General features: G+C 35.2%; 3 protein-coding genes across 4 annotated transcripts; 1 reads left to right on the top strand and 2 right to left on the bottom strand.

Annotated features, from left to right (window-relative positions):
* Nucleotides 1-485: 485 nt before the first annotated feature.
* On the bottom strand, nt 486-10,630 carry MED26 (mediator complex subunit 26). The gene is made up of 4 exons (XM_046608947.2): nt 9,357-10,630; nt 7,446-7,520; nt 5,330-5,605; nt 486-5,164 (listed from the first exon to the last, which is right to left on the bottom strand). Exons 1-4 carry the CDS (start codon nt 9,417-9,419, stop codon nt 3,929-3,931), a joined length of 1,650 nt encoding a protein of 549 aa, XP_046464903.1. The 5' UTR covers nt 9,420-10,630; the 3' UTR covers nt 486-3,928.
* Nucleotides 10,631-10,821: 191 nt separating this feature from the next.
* On the top strand, nt 10,822-12,494 carry MagR (Iron-sulfur cluster assembly 1 homolog MagR). 2 transcript variants are annotated; one of them, XM_046608963.2, is made up of 3 exons: nt 10,822-11,035; nt 11,199-11,252; nt 11,805-12,494. In XM_046608963.2, exons 1-3 carry the CDS (start codon nt 10,952-10,954, stop codon nt 12,057-12,059), a joined length of 393 nt encoding a protein of 130 aa, XP_046464919.1. In that variant the 5' UTR covers nt 10,822-10,951; the 3' UTR covers nt 12,060-12,494. The 2 variants fall into 2 exon arrangements, with proteins under 2 accessions (XP_046464919.1, XP_046464920.1); XM_046608964.2 differs by lacking the exon at nt 11,199-11,252.
* LOC124210693 (putative uncharacterized protein DDB_G0286901) lies at nt 12,221-16,699 on the bottom strand. The gene is made up of 4 exons (XM_046608936.2): nt 16,342-16,699; nt 13,589-16,182; nt 13,151-13,437; nt 12,221-12,962 (listed from the first exon to the last, which is right to left on the bottom strand). Exons 1-4 carry the CDS (start codon nt 16,414-16,416, stop codon nt 12,817-12,819), a joined length of 3,102 nt encoding a protein of 1,033 aa, XP_046464892.1. The 5' UTR covers nt 16,417-16,699; the 3' UTR covers nt 12,221-12,816.
* Between the last annotated feature and the right edge of the window lie 12 nt (nt 16,700-16,711).

Below are 16,711 nucleotides of genomic sequence, written 5' to 3'. Positions count from 1 at the left end.
GGATTAATACTATTTTTAGAGCATTCACAGCTCATACTACGAATGATTTCAAACTGCAGTAAAATATGTATAACGGGTTGCAAGCGACTTAGAAAACGAATGCAACGTATTTGATATTGGATATGTTGTATAGCTAGTTTGCCTGCGACTTACACATTAAATGTTGGTTCAATAGAAACCTGGTGTCTGACTTCCGTCAGAATGGCTTGTATTTATTGACAATCAGTTATAAGAACAAACTAGTTCCGTGTTATATGTACCAAACTATATATTGGAATAAAATTGAATATTACTGTTACTACTGATGTGTTTCAGTCTTTTTTTGAAGCAGCGGTGTGAAGTGACATGCAATAAAAAATTTCATATTAACCAGGTGTATAAATCCAATGTTTGTCCCAGAATACAAACTTGTCCATACAGTAAGTGTCCTCTGCCAGATTTATCATCAGTATTGGAGTGTGTAATAAGTATAGCATTTATCAATATTAATACTCATCAGCATAAGTTTATTTCGACAACTGCACCACAAAAACTTGAATTCCTCTATTAAGAAAGTTTTCTGATTTAATTGATACTTTGCATAAACATTTATTTTTATTTTCAACAGCGATTGGTGTCGACATCGATGATAAACTGTAATCAAATCAATGATGTTTCTCTAGAATAACAGAAGATTGATATCCAAAATCAATATAAATATTCAGTAAAAATATACATCTCACATTTAGCAATACTGAAGCCCTGTCTGTGATATTTTTTTACAAGCAAGAATTTTGCATTTATACACCTTATTAATGGGTATGTATACATGTTATACGACCAGCTTAATCAGTCAATAAAGATTATACCACTTTGTGATTTGTCAATTGACCCAATGGGTGGAGTGAAGTGGTGATCTTTTTAATTTTGTGTTGTGGGAATTTGACGTATAATATCGTATTATGGCAAACTCCGAAAAATATAACAATATCATTAGAAAGCACGGAAGTCGGTTTCTCAAAAGCGTTCAAGTATCCAAAAACATGGGAAGGCTAAAGTTTATTTTGAAAATTAGATAAAATCAGTAAGCGTGAAATATCTATCCGATCAATAAAAGTTTTCTTTGTGTGCACTAGCTATATGTGTTTAATATTACTTTGAACAACATTTACGGTCAATGTGAAAATCAATAAATTTACTTTAAATATTTCAAACGTATTGTTCTATTAAATGAAAAACTCACTATAGGGTATATAATTGCAGTTACTTGATTGTGCAAGTCAACTGTAATTCAGTATCCATTTGCATAGCAGCCAGTGTTCACATTTTTTCTTTTCAACAAGGAAGCATAGATTTCATATTTCAACTGAAATCAGACACAAATTATCACAATCAGTTCGTTATATTATTAAATCTAATCAACTAAGAACTTGCATTTCAGAAGCCGACATCTTTGATCATGACAGAGAGAACGAATAGTTTACTTTGCAGATATGAAAAATATTTATTCAATAATTAATATATCTCGGTAATAGTCTGTAGGTATATTTTTACAGTTAACGAGGCTTCTAAAGACGATGTTCTTCTACAAGTTATTTACAAATATCAAATATAGTGAACTGCTGACCAAAGTGATGAAATGAGAAATTTTGAACAATATCAACAGTCTCTTTTCTCCAAGCATTGAAGTACAACGCAATGTTGTAGTCGAGATCCTATCTTTTACACATAATGCAGTATTCAAAATTGGTGTTCAATTTACATGTTTTCACATACGACCTAAGTAATTTAATAAAACTGTCAAAACTGTTTTAAAAAATAGTATGCAAGTCAACGCTTCATCATTATTGAAATATTTCCAACCGAAAATCTGAAAGAGTTCTGCTCAACTTAAATCATGACCGATAATACTCCAATTATTTTAGTCAGTCAGCCATGTTACATAATTTTTTATGTACTTATGTTTGAATCCATACACGCAAAATTCTTTGAGTGAAAACGATAGGGTAACATTGGCACAAGTGATTTGTTAACATAAATGTTAACAAAGATTGATAAATTACGTGTACGAAATATTGAATAAAAAATTAACAAAAAAAGAAAAATGGCTGGACTCATAAAAACGACCAACTACCCAGGGATTCACTGTGTTTGCTGAAATGTGTCACTGTTCCTGCTAGATACCTAAATTAATTCAAAACTACTTCGTACATCAACTATTTCTTGAATCCAATTATGAACTCCAATTTTATCAGGCAATAATTTTACCGTCAGACAGGGTGCCTCGTGAGACCAAAAAGTAAAAGCAGAATACAGGAAAATTAACATTTATTTTTCAACCGTTGGAACGAACTGCCAATTAATTTATAACAACGCCGTTGAGCACAGTATTGAATGGAATTCGTTGACAAATAGCTAGTAATTGGCCCAGCCAATTGATACACCTTCGAATTTAAACCTAAATATTAATACTAGCACTCTAGAATGTTTGATAATTGATAGTACCATAAGGTAGTATAATAGAAATGAAAAAGAAAAGAAAAAAAAAGAGACAAGCTAACCTGGTAAATTTACACTCAGAGAATTTAAACATAAATTTATCAGACATTACCTGGGCTTACTCATTAGCCAAGTGGAAGAAAAGAAAAGACAAGCTCACTAATTAAAAAATTGCGAGTATATTGGCTGTCTTGTTAACTTTGTTGATGCTTTATCACCGAAATATGCAGTTTCTTGGAAAAGACACATCATCTTTTGATACCGTTACATTTCTGGGTCTTCATTCAGTATTCACTGTGATATACACACATGCTGATATCCAACATACAACACTCATGCATTTTTTTAGAGTTCGTTCATTGTACATTCTCACACTCGAAATCTCGGCACATATTTTTTGTTATTTAGCAGGATTTCGCTAAATAGTTTGCTTCCTGGATTATCTTTTTTTTTTCTCAAATCATTCTTGGTATGAACTATACGTCAAACAATACATGACTGATATACATGGAACAAAACTGGTGCACAGTGTGGACTGAAAATGAGGGTTACGATGAATGTATAATCATGGATTCAAGTGACACTATCACCTATAACTATAGAATATGGTACTGCTAATTCGTGACAAGGAGGAACTTGAGTGACATAAAAAAAGTTTTATTTTATAGCATTTAACGTAAGTATGTAAACTCAAAACAAGGATTAAGTTAGTTCAATATCAATCTACTGTAAATAAACGTAGGATTGTTGAGTCGAGTCATGTATTGTTCAAAGTAACTTACATAGCTGTGGTTTAGTCATCGCTAATCCACTGTTATTTTAATTAATAATTTATAAGGGGATACTTTCTGCTAAAATTATCATTCAGGACTATAATATACTATATACAAGGTGTATGAAAAAAACTTAATGTTTAAAAAATTTAACGAGGTCTTGATGCTCCTTTACAACTGTTTTTTGTCGTTTTGTTTCTGTCTCTCTTTCACTTTTTCTCGCTCTATCTCTTTCCCACATCAGAGGGTCCAGTACATATATACATACAATATACTATCTGTAGCTCATCCATCTAGATGCTAAGCTGTAAAATGTTACCCATTAATCAATATACGACTCAAAATTATATTATGTCGCAAATCAATCGAGGGTAAGAATTTTTTCGTTTTAATCACATAAACGGAGGCTGTCTGATAAAGTTCCAAAATAATCAACAACATAAATTTTAGCTACGACATAAACTATATGCATATATCCATCTTTAGAATGAGCTTCAGAAGTCTATTGGAGTTGCATACCATTACTGGCTAGCTCGTTACTCAAACCAAAAACATACAGTAATAATAATTAATAATTAATAATAATAATAATAATAATAATCAATTATCATAAATTTAAAAGAAATAGTTTCAATCAACCGACTGATCAATTAATAGGGAATAGATAATAAAAATCACTAATCAATTATAACGTAAGGCAATATGTGGAGGATCTGGTCATTGTAGCTGGGCCGCGCCAGCATCTCGTGCCATTCCCGAAACTCTCTGTCCTTTTGACTGACACGATTATCACTATTCTGCACGTTCGTAGATCCATATGTACCATCGCTAGGAGTATCTTGCATTTTACTCGTAGACAAGTCACTCGCGACCCTTTCCATTACGTCCATATTTGACACTTCGTTCTTACCATTTTCTACATTCAAGGTTAGCTTAGGCTGAAAATTGCCGTTGAGACCTTCCACCTGTTGCGTATGAAGGATGTCTAAATCTTCAGCTGATATCTCCCGTTTCGGACACGCTATAATTTCGCTGTCATCTTGTTCATCTTCAGGATCACTCCAAACAATCGCGTTTAGATCAAGGGGTGGCAGTTTTGCTAGAATCTCTTCCACCGTTAAGTGCTTTGGTGTTCTCGAAGGACTTTCTCGAGATTTTAGGTTTAGATTAGCATCACCGCCACCTATATCTCGATACCTCGATACTTTGTGATCACTATCATCGGATTTTAACCGTGTTTGTAAAGCACCGTCACCCGCCCCACGTAAGACATCGTTTTGCGACTGTAAATATTTTGTGACATGTTCACTATTACTCCTCAACACATCTTCTGTACTAGGTGGATCTTTTCTACTCTGACTAGATGTCACGATCGAATTTGAATGAGATCCTCTTGCTTGGAGGTCAGCCAATAATTCTTGAGTTGTTTTTAATTTCGGATTTCGTGACATGCTGGCCAACTTTTCTTTAACATGATCTTCGACCAGCTGTTGCTTCTTTACAGACTTACTTCCCTTTTTTCGGCCCCTTTTCTTAGGTCCTACAGGAACTTCTGATTCCACAATAGGTTCCACAGACTTTTCGGGAATTCGCTCTTTTGACAGAGGGCTAGGCACTTGCGAATTTAAGCTACTGTTGAAATTTTCTCCATTTAAACGCTGTCGTTTCATGAACGGTTCAGCAGGAGTCCTAGTTGTGTGTGAATTTTCAGAATCCTCTTTTCGGAGACGTTTGTTTGAACTGTGAGTGCGTGGGACAGCGTCTGTCACATGATTTTGTATGGCCGGCCCGATTTTGGGAGATTCGTCTAGGTTTGGTCTGTGATTAGTTGTCACGTTGATCATAGGTTTGTTTGGAGTTATATGTGGTGATCGTGAATGGTCACTATGCACTGATATAACTGGACTCAGCACCTGAAATTATTTCAGATATTTCTCAACGATCGATTCATTCAAACAAACTACATTTTTTCCAGTGACTTTCCACTTTCTTCCATTTTATTATATATTATTTCATATTATATATCGAGAAGGCGAAGCAAATTTAACGATAACATTAAAATAAATTCAGAAACAAACCCGCAATGGTGTTGTATCCTTTACTAAAGGGCTCTGTGGTTTCAGGCCTCTGAGGGCAGGGCTTTGAGGCTTTAAAGATCTCAACGCTGGACTTTGAGGTTTTGCACCATTAAGAGCCACTGGTGCTGTATCAGCCAGTGTGGGCTGCGGTGTGGTATGGGCTGAGGGCAAAACCATATCTCGCCACCGACGTACCAGATCCTTGGCCCTTTTAGCCAAGGCATCGTTGCTCGTCTTACGTCGGAGCTCATTGATATATTTTCCAAGCCTTGTGATCTGGAAATAACAGTGGAGCTGAACATTGAATCACATTTCAAGAATTCAACAGTTGCCGAAATTCAGCAAACGTTTGCAATTATTTGAGATATTGGAATTATAGATCTAAACTGTTGGAATATTCCATGTGCAAGTGCAATACAAAACTATTATTTGTAATCACACTACAGAAATTTATTGTACGGGCGTGTATCTAGGAAAATCGGTAGATCCATTTATCTCCAGGGTTCAAAATGCAATTACACTTCAGCCAGTATTTTTTTACAAACAAAACTCAATCAAGTACCACTGTCACATGTTGTTTTATAATGTAGGAACTGAAGGTCCAGCCATTTAGTATGCCTTCACATAATACTGTATTTGCGAATATTCAGCTGTGCAATTGGCTATATTAAAGTTTCGACGCCTGATGTGGCAAGTAATTTCTTGTTAAGCAACATAAATTGGCATATATCGAAACAAAGTGATATCGTTTGTCCTTTCCGTTAGAACCAACAAATTTCACCACCTTGTCTCAAAACATGTCGCCTGGTAGAGAAATACATAACATCTTAGCCCATAATCCAGAAAAAATACATGACTTTAACTTCAAACTTGAGGTATTGCAACAAACACTTTTTCCATAGTAAGTAGACATGACTTGGAAGTCCACATATTAATCGAATAGCTTTGTCACAAAATATACTAATAAATTAATTATGGATGGGCAAGCGGAATTTTTCCATCCACACACGGCATAGCAAGGTAAGTTTACAAATACAATAAAAAATGAACTTGTTTATCAAAGTAAACGTTATTATTGTTTTGTTTTTACATTCAGAAAAAGTAAATAATGCAATTATAATATGCTAGATAATGTGCGCAGTGAATAAATAAACGTGATAACAGGGTGTCTAGTGATGCCTGATGTGAAAATTCCCATTTAATCCCGATCAATGTTAGTAAATTACTCTACACTCAGATAATCATATCCCTATTATCTGTTGTATCATTAATTTATAATTGCTGAATAATTTAGTTATAAATTCGAAAATGCATAAATCCAATAAACTATACAAAAATTCCAATTTTTTAATTAGGAAAAAATTATACATGTTTCAATCATATCCAGTCTTATGAACCATTTTTTAGCAGAATGGTATAAAAACACCAGCTTTGACACAAATCCCGATGTCCATGCGAAATTCTTGGATATTTCTCATATTATCAGTAGCACTTTCAAATTCTCGTTTAATTTCCAGCTTTCCAGGATTCCCCCGTCACTCGACACCCCGGTAAACATTCTACATAATGTTTGATATAAAACAAAATTATAATTACACATGTGGTATTGCCAAATCTAAAATATGGTATATAAATAATTAATGAAATCATGTAAATTAGCATGTACAGATTAGAGGAACAGTGATAATTTTATGACAAAATTTTTAAGGAAATTTACTGTAAAGTCAAATATTTTAGTTCTGTGTTGCGTTATTGGTTAAAGTTTTTGTGAAGCAAGTCCTGTACATGATGAATTAAATGAACAAAAATGTGTCGAGTTCAAGCAATCATGCATTGCTATGTAGTCATTTTTTAAAATGACTTGTTAATAAAACGGTGTCTTGTAGAAAACGTATGTATCAAATTTTTATCATTTACTAAACACCCCTGGAAGTATGATACATATTTTTAAGACATGAACTGTAATCTGGTACAATCAATTGAGCCCCATTGAATTGAGAGTTTAATGCAAATGTTTTATTATTAGTAAATGCTTGTTTCGATTGATAAATACTTATATACTCAGAATTTGCTGTAAAGGATAATTTTTCGTAAGAGGACACTTGATGTAATTTACCTCAAGCACTTCTTTGGTAATCGTCGTTTTTTCCAGGGCCGTGATGACTTCCACAACAGCTCCCATATCGACAACCTGAAAAATTAGTGGGTACAATATTAGTCGGTCGCCCAAACTAATTACTTATGAAAAACTGATAATAAAACAAGAAATACTTGATCAGAGCTATGACTAACTGTAATTACAGAAATTTTTGATATTTCTATATTTTCTGGACCGAGTATTCATTTTTACAGTACAATTTTCAAAATATTTATGCAAGCTCTGCATGCAAAAAATTTATCTAAACTAAAACTCCTGAGAGATCTGCAAGATAATTTTTTGTGTTGAAGTAGAAAAATTTAATATGCTCCGTAAATCGTAACACAAACATCTAATGTCAGGCATTGCAAACCTAACAATTCTTTATTGCATCAGTTATGTGTGTATATATATATTTAAAAAGTCTGCCTATTTAAACTCCAGAAAGCCATTAAAAATTAGTTAGGATGAAGCTAGTTTATAATTATTCAGATAATACGTAGGGTATAAGATGTTATGATCTCAACCCTCGAAGGGTAAAACATACTGGCAGAGCCATTAGGTCATTGTGTGTTGCAGTATTCTGATTATAACGGTAAAATGCAGACCGATCTTGATTTAACCTCCATTCTGTGACTTTAGCATGACCCCATAGAGACACCGTGGTTAAAAAATATCAATATTATATTGCAATTTCTCCGACTTTCGTGATAATACTAAAATTCCCTGACTTCTTGGATTTTCAGATTTAACTGAACTCTCTTCACGGAATATTTGAAGTGAAATTAATTTTAAATAAGTAACACAAAAAATTTTCCATAGCAAATTATTCCATGTTTGTCACAATTGTTGAAAAAATCATGGAAACAATTCATGTCAACGGAAACACATTTGAGTAACATATACAGGGTGTATGCATGTAACGTGAAATAATAATATCTATATAACGTTAATACATGACGATTTTGCATCCAATTAGCTGCATTTCGAAATGTTCCTTTTCCTTTCACACTTATCTCCTACCATTATGGAAAGAAAGAAGAAGAAATACTAAAAGACAAGGTAGAATGTAGACAAGGTACATGTATAGATATCATCTGTAGGCTATCAAGGAAATAACCTCGAAAATACTCCGAATATAACCCTCTGCAGATGAGAAAATCGTGCACAAATACAACGGGGATAGAATGGTACATTTGCACTGAACATCTCTGCACAAAATTCATTTATTCACCAGCTTTTAGTTAGTAGTCGTTGAAAAAATTAATGCTATGGAAGACTAACACTAAGAGTCAAAATATCATACGTGTGTACACTGTCTACTTGATTGCAACATGTGAGTGTATTGGCAGAAGACTGTATCAACTCGGTAATATGGATTAATTTTAATTCTTGATAGCAATCATCTCTGTATTACCAGAAACAGCAATGTAACATTTTGGACAAAAGTAACGAGAGACAGCAGCTGACCGTTCAACACCACGGACTGTACTTACACTGATCATAAATAATCAACGCACATATCGGAGATGATGGATTGAAAGTACAACATGAAACAGGAACTTTTATACAACTTCGATGGTAGTTACTTGAAAGACCCATCAATGAGGGTGGGTAGTGGTTGTGAAATTTGTTGCCCTTGAATAACTGTAACTGGAGTTTGGAATATTTTTTGAAAAAAGTATATATAACCCTGTATTGGAATATATGCTAGAGTGATGCTGCACATTGAGGTTACATCAATCCTTATCCCTTCGTACATGTTACTAGTTCTCTGTGAATCTGAGCAACTCTGTGGTGGTGTGCGAGAGCTCGCACACGCCACAGAGGCCCGATAGCCGTTGGTGAGCGGATGGACCCGCTGTGACGGTAAGTTTTTCCCTTACTTACATTGTATTCCTTGTCAAGGGATTTCAACAATCTTTCCGTGAGCTCGGTGCAGTATTTCTGCATCAGGAGGGCGCGCTTGGGGCCCTCGCAGGGAGCTTAGGTTATCGGAAAATCGGCTCCACGCACGAGTGTCGCGAATTCGAGCGCGGGGGGCCAGCAATGGCGGCGACTGAACTGCTCCGCTCGCATGCCCTCCCTGCCTCCCGAGTGCCTCCTCGCCGTGCATCGTCCCGGCACTTCGGCCCACTAGCTCCTCTACCGGTCGAGCGTCCGACTGTCCCTGCAACACCCCTTCGGCACCGATCGGCCCCAACTTTGCGACTTTCGGCCACCTTCGAACCCCTTCGGATAATTCCGCCTTCCCCCACCGCCGCACGAACCGACACGAAGCTGACGACATCGCGTTCGCGACCCGCCCCACCATCGTCCGACTCGACTCCTGACTGGTTGCGTTTACTTCGCCACTTATCACGAGATCAGATCCATAGACTTGTATCAGATACGTATCTATCTTTCGAGATAATTATTTCGAAATTAATGTCTCCCATACCGATGAAAACTTTATTAATTGTAAATACCGCTACTTAACCTCATTTTCCCTATTAATGCCGCGTCTCACTTTAAATTGAAGTATTTTGATTTTTCAGAAAAGTTTACTTTTCTCCGTATAGATAAACTCTAAAAAAAGAGACTAAGTCCATCGTAAAACTGCCGTCATTCGTTGATTCGTTGTCGTCAAGAATTCATGCATCCCGCGATGGAGACTTGAATAATTGTTTGGAGTTATTTATTCGTCGTTTTATTCGACCTTTATCATCATTTAATTTCGTTTTTTATTTATCCAAATCGAGGTTAAATAACAGATAATTTCAATCTAGATAAATCTGATCGAGGAACAAAGATCCCCACCATACGGGCTATGACGCAGCAGCACTTCTTTGTGCCGTTACGTATACACACGCAGCCATGGAATTATTTAATGAATTTCTCAGGAGAAATGTTAAACACCGTCACTAAGTTCACTTGAACAATTGATTTTCACTTTACACTTTCAGCACGGCGAACTGCAAAATGATATAACTTGTATATTTTAGGTGGAAATTTTTAGGTTGCAGTTTACGAGGATTTTATTTGGGATGGCGTGACGTCACCTTTACGCAACCTTTGAATGGACGATTGTTCTATATACAACCGACGGTTTTGCTGCGAAATTACGAAAAACAGGCTAAAGTCAATAATCCGAATGGACATACTTTACAAAATGCGCCGTTTTTTAAAATTTCCTACACAAAGCACTTTTAACGTTTATCTTCAACCCGTCAGATTATGCGAATTGGCCTATATTATCGACTTTTTTCCCTCCCAGCTGTATCGACGAGTGTGAGGTTATGACATATAAATCAATACGTCAACGTTACAGCACCACAACGTATTGACCGAAAACCCAAATTACTTAAGTATCCGAACGATATCACATGTTTACGAGTCCTCAGTAACTCGCCACAATCAATTTTTTCACTTTTCATAAATCTTACATTTAATTACGAAATTTCACGAAATTCTTAAGTCACACTGACGTCACGTAGCCAAGAAAGATGGCGTCGCGAATCGCAGCGGCTGCCACTGTACGGGCCGTCAAGAACCGTAGAATTATTCCCACTCGAGCTGCATTGGTTTTAGTGAGTTATTGGACATTTATAGACCAAATGGAAATAGTTCTTCATTAAAAAAAAAGTTGTAATCGTCTCGAAAACTGATACTTCATTATAGTACCCGTTACCTAACCTAGTTATTGTCAAAGTCAAATTATATTGGTCTTGACAAACATTAAAAATTTTTCAGTCTCAGAATGCTGTGAACAAAATCAAGGAGATTTTAAAGGATAAGAACGAATATGTAAGCAAACAAATAAAAAAAATACAAATTTTTCGTAATTAAATTCACAATATTTTGAACAAACAAAATCCGAATTTAGCATCTTGTGACTTTCAAAGAACGTATGAAAAAATATGCGTAATACTTTACATTTCCTTTCTTTGAAAGAATTGATACATCTTTATATACGGTGCTATTCTAGCATTGCTTCAAAATTTATTATCACTATTCGTATTACAGTGACACATGTAAGTAAATATATGCTCTTATTGCAGCAATTTTTAGTTGTATATGTATCACTTGTTATTCATTATTACTGCGTCATTGACTGTCAATATTGATCTCTGTGTTAGAGGTCATAAGAAATTTTTACGTTCCCTTGCATGAATAAAATTAAACCATAACATCTCGCAACACAAATATTCTTACTGTTGAACCCATAAATATTTTTAATACATTGTAGTACCGAACAGAACTGTAAATGAATTATCATTATTATTTATCCAGGCTTCCACTAAACTAGGGGATTCTTATTAATATAACTGCAGGTAATGAAATTTTACTTGTTTACAGATTGGTCTTAAAGTGGGAGTACGGCAACGGGGTTGCAACGGACTCAGCTATACTCTTGATTATGCAACACATAAGGATAAACTAGACGAGGAAGTTGTGCAGGATGGAGTTCGTGTTATAATAGACAGGAAGGCACAATTGTCCTTGCTGGGCACAGAAATGGATTATGTGGAAAACAAGCTGAGCTCAGAATTCGTGTTTAACAACCCAAATATCAAAGGGACGTGTGGATGTGGCGAAAGCTTTTCTGTGTAGCTTTAAATTAGTACAAAACTATTAATGCATGTCTGCGATGGTCACTATAGAGTTATTCGGTTTATATTTGTTGCTTTGAAAAAGAAGTACAGAAATTTCACAAATAAAAAATGAGTCACTCTTGATTCAGAGATAGCTTAAAACAATTTTTAGCCAATGAAGAATATGGAGACTGTACTCCACAAGAAAAAGGATCGAGACTTAAACAGACATACGATAATTAGTCAAAATTATAATTCTTTGTACATAATATTCAATCTAGAAGTATTCTCATTTATTTTAGGCAAGTTGTTTGGTTAGGATATGATATATCGCGATATTTTATTGTGTTGTAGAAACTTATTTTTGGTAATATGATACGGAGATCTCAATAAACGCCACAGAGCTAAATTATGTATCTGTTGCATAATAAATTTTGAACTATTTATTGTTAAATTACGTTTTTGATTTTTTAACCTTCGATGAATCTCCTGGTATTCTTATAATTCGCAATAGAAAATATGAATTTGCATTTCACCTCTTCAAGTCTTCTGATGCAAACTAAATCGGTTCGTAAATCTCACTAAATTTACTACAAATACAAGCTATCATTTTTCTACAAGGTTACAGTTAAAATTTGCTTAGTGGGCTATGTACATGTGCGTGAACAAGAACTTGCTCTGTTTTCTGTTGTCCTATCTATCTTAAATTCATATTACTTCATCTAGAAGTCATATGTTTTCTTAATACACGAATAAGGTATTACGAGTAAACAATATTAAAGTAATTTTGGCTGCTGTTTCAAAGTAGAAATGTCCAAAATTTTACTGGGGCAGCTCATTCTGGGCATCTGGCTACTTAGTGGCGGTCTTTCCGGATTTCTCAGTACCTCATTCTTGGTTTTATCTATGACTCTCCGTTGATCTGCAAATAATTTTCATGATAACATCAAACAATGACGATAACTGAAAAATGGCGTTTCATTTGTAAAAAAAAAAGGATGAAATGTAAGACAAAGCCTGCAGTATATCTCAAGGATAACTAAGTATAAAGAATGAAAGCATCCAAAATATTTGTATTTCAAAGGATAAAATTAAGCGATAACTGCTCACCGTCAAGTTGTGGATTATTATTCGTCGGTAGAAGTTGGTATCTTTCGAGGTAACGCATAGTAGCAAATGACATATTGGTGCCTTGAACGTTACTGACCATAAGATGTTTAAGCGTTTCTGCACTATGTTTCTGTAACGCTAGTTCTCCAAGTTGCTCGTCACTCAAGTATTTTAATGCTAATGCATTCATATGCATGCTTGTATCCGTTTCAGACATTGTACTGGTCGCTTGAGTCATATTGCCTCGATATTCCAAACGTGGGTAGTAGGATGAATCAAAAGTAACTCTAATAAAGAATGGAATGTCATTAATTTCATGATTTGTACATGCAAAATAATGAGTATAAATATAAGAATAAATCAAAAATCTGTGTCTGAAATTCTAAAATAAGATAATTGTTAATGTATAAAACTCGGGATATTGAAAAACTCATTTACTTTTTATTACTTGTATCATTGACATCTGCAGGATCATTATTTTCAGCAAAACTAATTCCAAGCTGCCTTAATTGTTCCATAGTTGTAACTTTAACTGATTCTACTGTTGCTTTTTTTCTTAAATCATCTATACCATTTTTTTTGTCTACTGGCTTTTCCTTGAAGTTTCTAGTAATTGGAGAATTTTGCAAAATTTGATTGACTTGTCCCAAAACGTTATTATAAAATGTCCAACCAACTTTAGGCGTTTGCTTATCTATTCCAATTTCACCCCCATGTTTATCACTTTCTTCGTCACTAGAATATTCTTGCATTTCAACATGTATGCTGGGCTCCGGACTAGGTGGAGGTTGCTCGTTTATCTCTAATTCTCCACTGTTTAGCACTATACTTTCTTCAACGCCATTTTCCTGGCTCATTTTAGCTCGAGATAAAATTTTGTTTCTTTCATTAATATAAGTTGTAGGAGGTTGAAGCAATCTTGGTTCATGAGTTTGGCCAGAGGAACCTTCACTTTCAAAATAATTACCAGGGCTGTCTTGACCGGCAACTTTCTTATTTTTCTTTTGATCTTCAAAACGGTAAGGGGAATTTGATTCTTCCTGCTGCGTGGATGAGTTATAGATTGGCAGATTGTGTTGCTGCTTCACAGCAATTGTAGCTGATCTATGCGGAAGAGAAGAAATGGTCTTTTCACCAGCTTGTGTAAAAAAATGTTGGTCATTAGAATTTCGTCCGTGATGATCAAGAGATCCTGAAGACCTCACTATGGGATAGCATTGTTTTGAAAAATGATCTGTGCGAAGGTTCTGTTTTATCGACATATTTTCAACATTTTTTGGACTTTGTAATGGCCGTGTATTTTTTAATTGTTCCTGTATATCCTGGTGTTGCTTTTGCTGAGTAGAAAAGTGATTATTGCTTGCTGCAAATTCTGGACTTTCATGATCCAATAATCTTGTATTACTTTCAGGAGTTTTTCTAACAGGAACATTCTTTGTAATCTTTCTATTTGCAGATTCTGACGATTTAAATTCATCTATCGTTGGACTAGAATGAAAATCACTACTTGGCTGCTGACTCACGGAAAGATGACTTTCGGTGTCTTCAATTATATTTTCTAACGGTAAATTTGAAACTCTAGAAAACACATTTTGACATGCTCGTGAGATATCACCGTGCTCAGGTAATCCCTCATTTTCGTTAGGTGGACATTCTTTATCTATTTCCGCCTGTGTGTGCCCATAATACTGTCGATGATCTTCACCTTCTGAAGCAAACGGATTGTTTTGTACAGTAAATTCGTAGCTAGTCATTACACCGATGGAAACTTTTTGTTCTAAAATTTTATTTTTCAACTGCTCATCGCGGGTAGCTTGGTTTAAACGTCCATCATTGTTTTGATTGTTGTAGTCGCAAGCAGAATGTATTTTACTTTCTTTAACATTTGTTGAACCAATCATATTCCTTTCTATAGTGCCATTGTGCCTTTGCGGTACTATTAAATCATCTCTAGTCAATGGTAAAGTATTTCCAGAAGGAGAACCAGGATTCTTATGTGTGGTTTGAATACTCAACTGAGCATTCTGTTCACAGCTTTTATTTACCAGACCCATATTGCGTGCACAATTACACTTCTCCCGATCTTTGAGGCTCTCTTCTTGAATTTTAAGCAATCTTTCAACTTGAGATTGTAAGGATTTGATTTGTTCACTCTGGTTGTTTATCAATTGTAGCAAATTTTTGACAGTGTCTTCATTTTCATTCCTTGAACCCTGATAATTTGGTAAATATGGATGAGGATAAGGATACCCATATTCTGAATCACAGTATGGTGGAACCTGATAAAATCCGGAGAACATATTACGATGAAAATTTTGATTCATCGATGTTCCAGGATGAAAACTGGAGTTCTGTAAACCAGGATGTAGAAGATCTGTTTGCAATTTGTTCGGTGACTTTGCATAAGGGTTAACACCTAATTTTTGCATTTTAGGATCACAGTTCATGTATGTAGGATCAGGATTATGATGCTGTGATCTCATATTAGAATTTGCATGTGTCAAAGAATGTTGGTCATCATTTTTATAAGGAGTGTTTGTAATGTTTTGTTGCCTCCCTCTATCAAAATACTGTTGTTCACCTTCCATGTGTTTTAAATTATTCTCAAAATTACCATGATTATGCGGAGTGTTTCTTGACATATGATTTCCGGTAGAAGAGAATGTATGACGACTTTGCAAAACATCTTTGTTATATCCTTGCACGGTACTCAAAGCATCAATCTGCTTTATCAAGCTTGGATCGCTCCTGCTATGTCTTAGCGATTTATTAGTTACTAGATTCTTATGCAATTGATGAGCATTACTTTGACTGTGACACCGTTCTAATGGTGACCCAGCGGAATGACGAGATTTTTGAGTGATATGATCAAGGTTTGATCCAGTTGATGCTAGTGTGGTTTGTTTCCATGTAGCATATGAATCGTACTTATCTATCGACGGTGATCTCCTAGCATTGTAGTCAAAGGCTTTTGCATCGTGCGATTTATCAAAGATCAACGACACCTCAGGAACAGATGGAACAGGTGGGCTCTGAAATTTCGAGGATAAAATTCAAGCTCCAAATTGAGTTTTCAACAAAACAGATGGTCCAATAGTTACATCAAAGCAAGGGGCTAGCTTTGGTAATTTTTTGAGAAAAATTGGAGCTCCGAATCAAGTTTTTGATGAAACAGATGGTTCAATACTTACATCGAAGCGAGGAGCTTGCTTAGGTAGTTCCCGTGGTTCAAAATCATTTGAAATATTGCGATGGATGGAATTCATGTTGAAGTGACTTTCAGAGTTCAGCTGATCAAGCTCAGTGATAATGTTTATTCAGAAGTGGAATGAGCATTGATTTCATTTCGAATAATAAAAACCGACGTTACACGGTATGAAGGTATCTCACGTGGCACTATCGAAATACACCAATAAAACACACTTTGATGATTATTTCGGAAATAGTTGTATAAGTTCAATTATAAAACGGCAATGTGGATGTCGTCCACTGTCACCCAAGCGTCATTTTAAATCCTTCGAGTGAAAATATCCGTTTGTAACCGTCGATCATCGATATATG

Source organism: Neodiprion pinetum, chromosome 1, assembly GCF_021155775.2.
Source record: "Neodiprion pinetum isolate iyNeoPine1 chromosome 1, iyNeoPine1.2, whole genome shotgun sequence".
Taxonomy (NCBI): domain Eukaryota; kingdom Metazoa; phylum Arthropoda; class Insecta; order Hymenoptera; family Diprionidae; genus Neodiprion; species Neodiprion pinetum.
The sequence above is the reverse complement of the archived record's forward strand: the minus strand, read 5'-3'. Positions and strand labels throughout refer to the sequence as shown.

What these genes read in the sequence shown, in the direction of transcription:
- MED26 (XM_046608947.2), bottom strand. Translation starts at nt 9,419, where the DNA reads ATGCAGAAATACTGCACCGAGCTCACGGAAAGATTGTTGAAATCCCTT. An exon ending in CCCTTGACAAGGAATACAAT is followed by an intron (nt 7,521 to 9,356) that starts GTAAGTAAGGGA and finishes CTAATTTTTCAG; the next exon opens with GTTGTCGATATGGGAGCTGT. An exon ending in AGGATACAACACCATTGCGG is followed by an intron (nt 5,165 to 5,329) that starts GTTTGTTTCTGA and finishes AAATAATTTCAG; the next exon opens with GTGCTGAGTCCAGTTATATC.
- MagR (XM_046608963.2), top strand. Translation starts at nt 10,952, where the DNA reads ATGGCGTCGCGAATCGCAGCGGCTGCCACTGTACGGGCCGTCAAGAAC. An exon ending in CTCGAGCTGCATTGGTTTTA is followed by an intron (nt 11,036 to 11,198) that starts GTGAGTTATTGG and finishes AAAATTTTTCAG; the next exon opens with TCTCAGAATGCTGTGAACAA. An exon ending in TAAAGGATAAGAACGAATAT is followed by an intron (nt 11,253 to 11,804) that starts GTAAGCAAACAA and finishes ACTTGTTTACAG; the next exon opens with ATTGGTCTTAAAGTGGGAGT.
- LOC124210693 (XM_046608936.2), bottom strand. Translation starts at nt 16,416, where the DNA reads ATGAATTCCATCCATCGCAATATTTCAAATGATTTTGAACCACGGGAA. An exon ending in AGCAAGCTCCTCGCTTCGAT is followed by an intron (nt 16,183 to 16,341) that starts GTAAGTATTGAA and finishes TCGAAATTTCAG; the next exon opens with AGCCCACCTGTTCCATCTGT. An exon ending in TAATAATCCACAACTTGACG is followed by an intron (nt 12,963 to 13,150) that starts GTGAGCAGTTAT and finishes AATTATTTGCAG; the next exon opens with ATCAACGGAGAGTCATAGAT.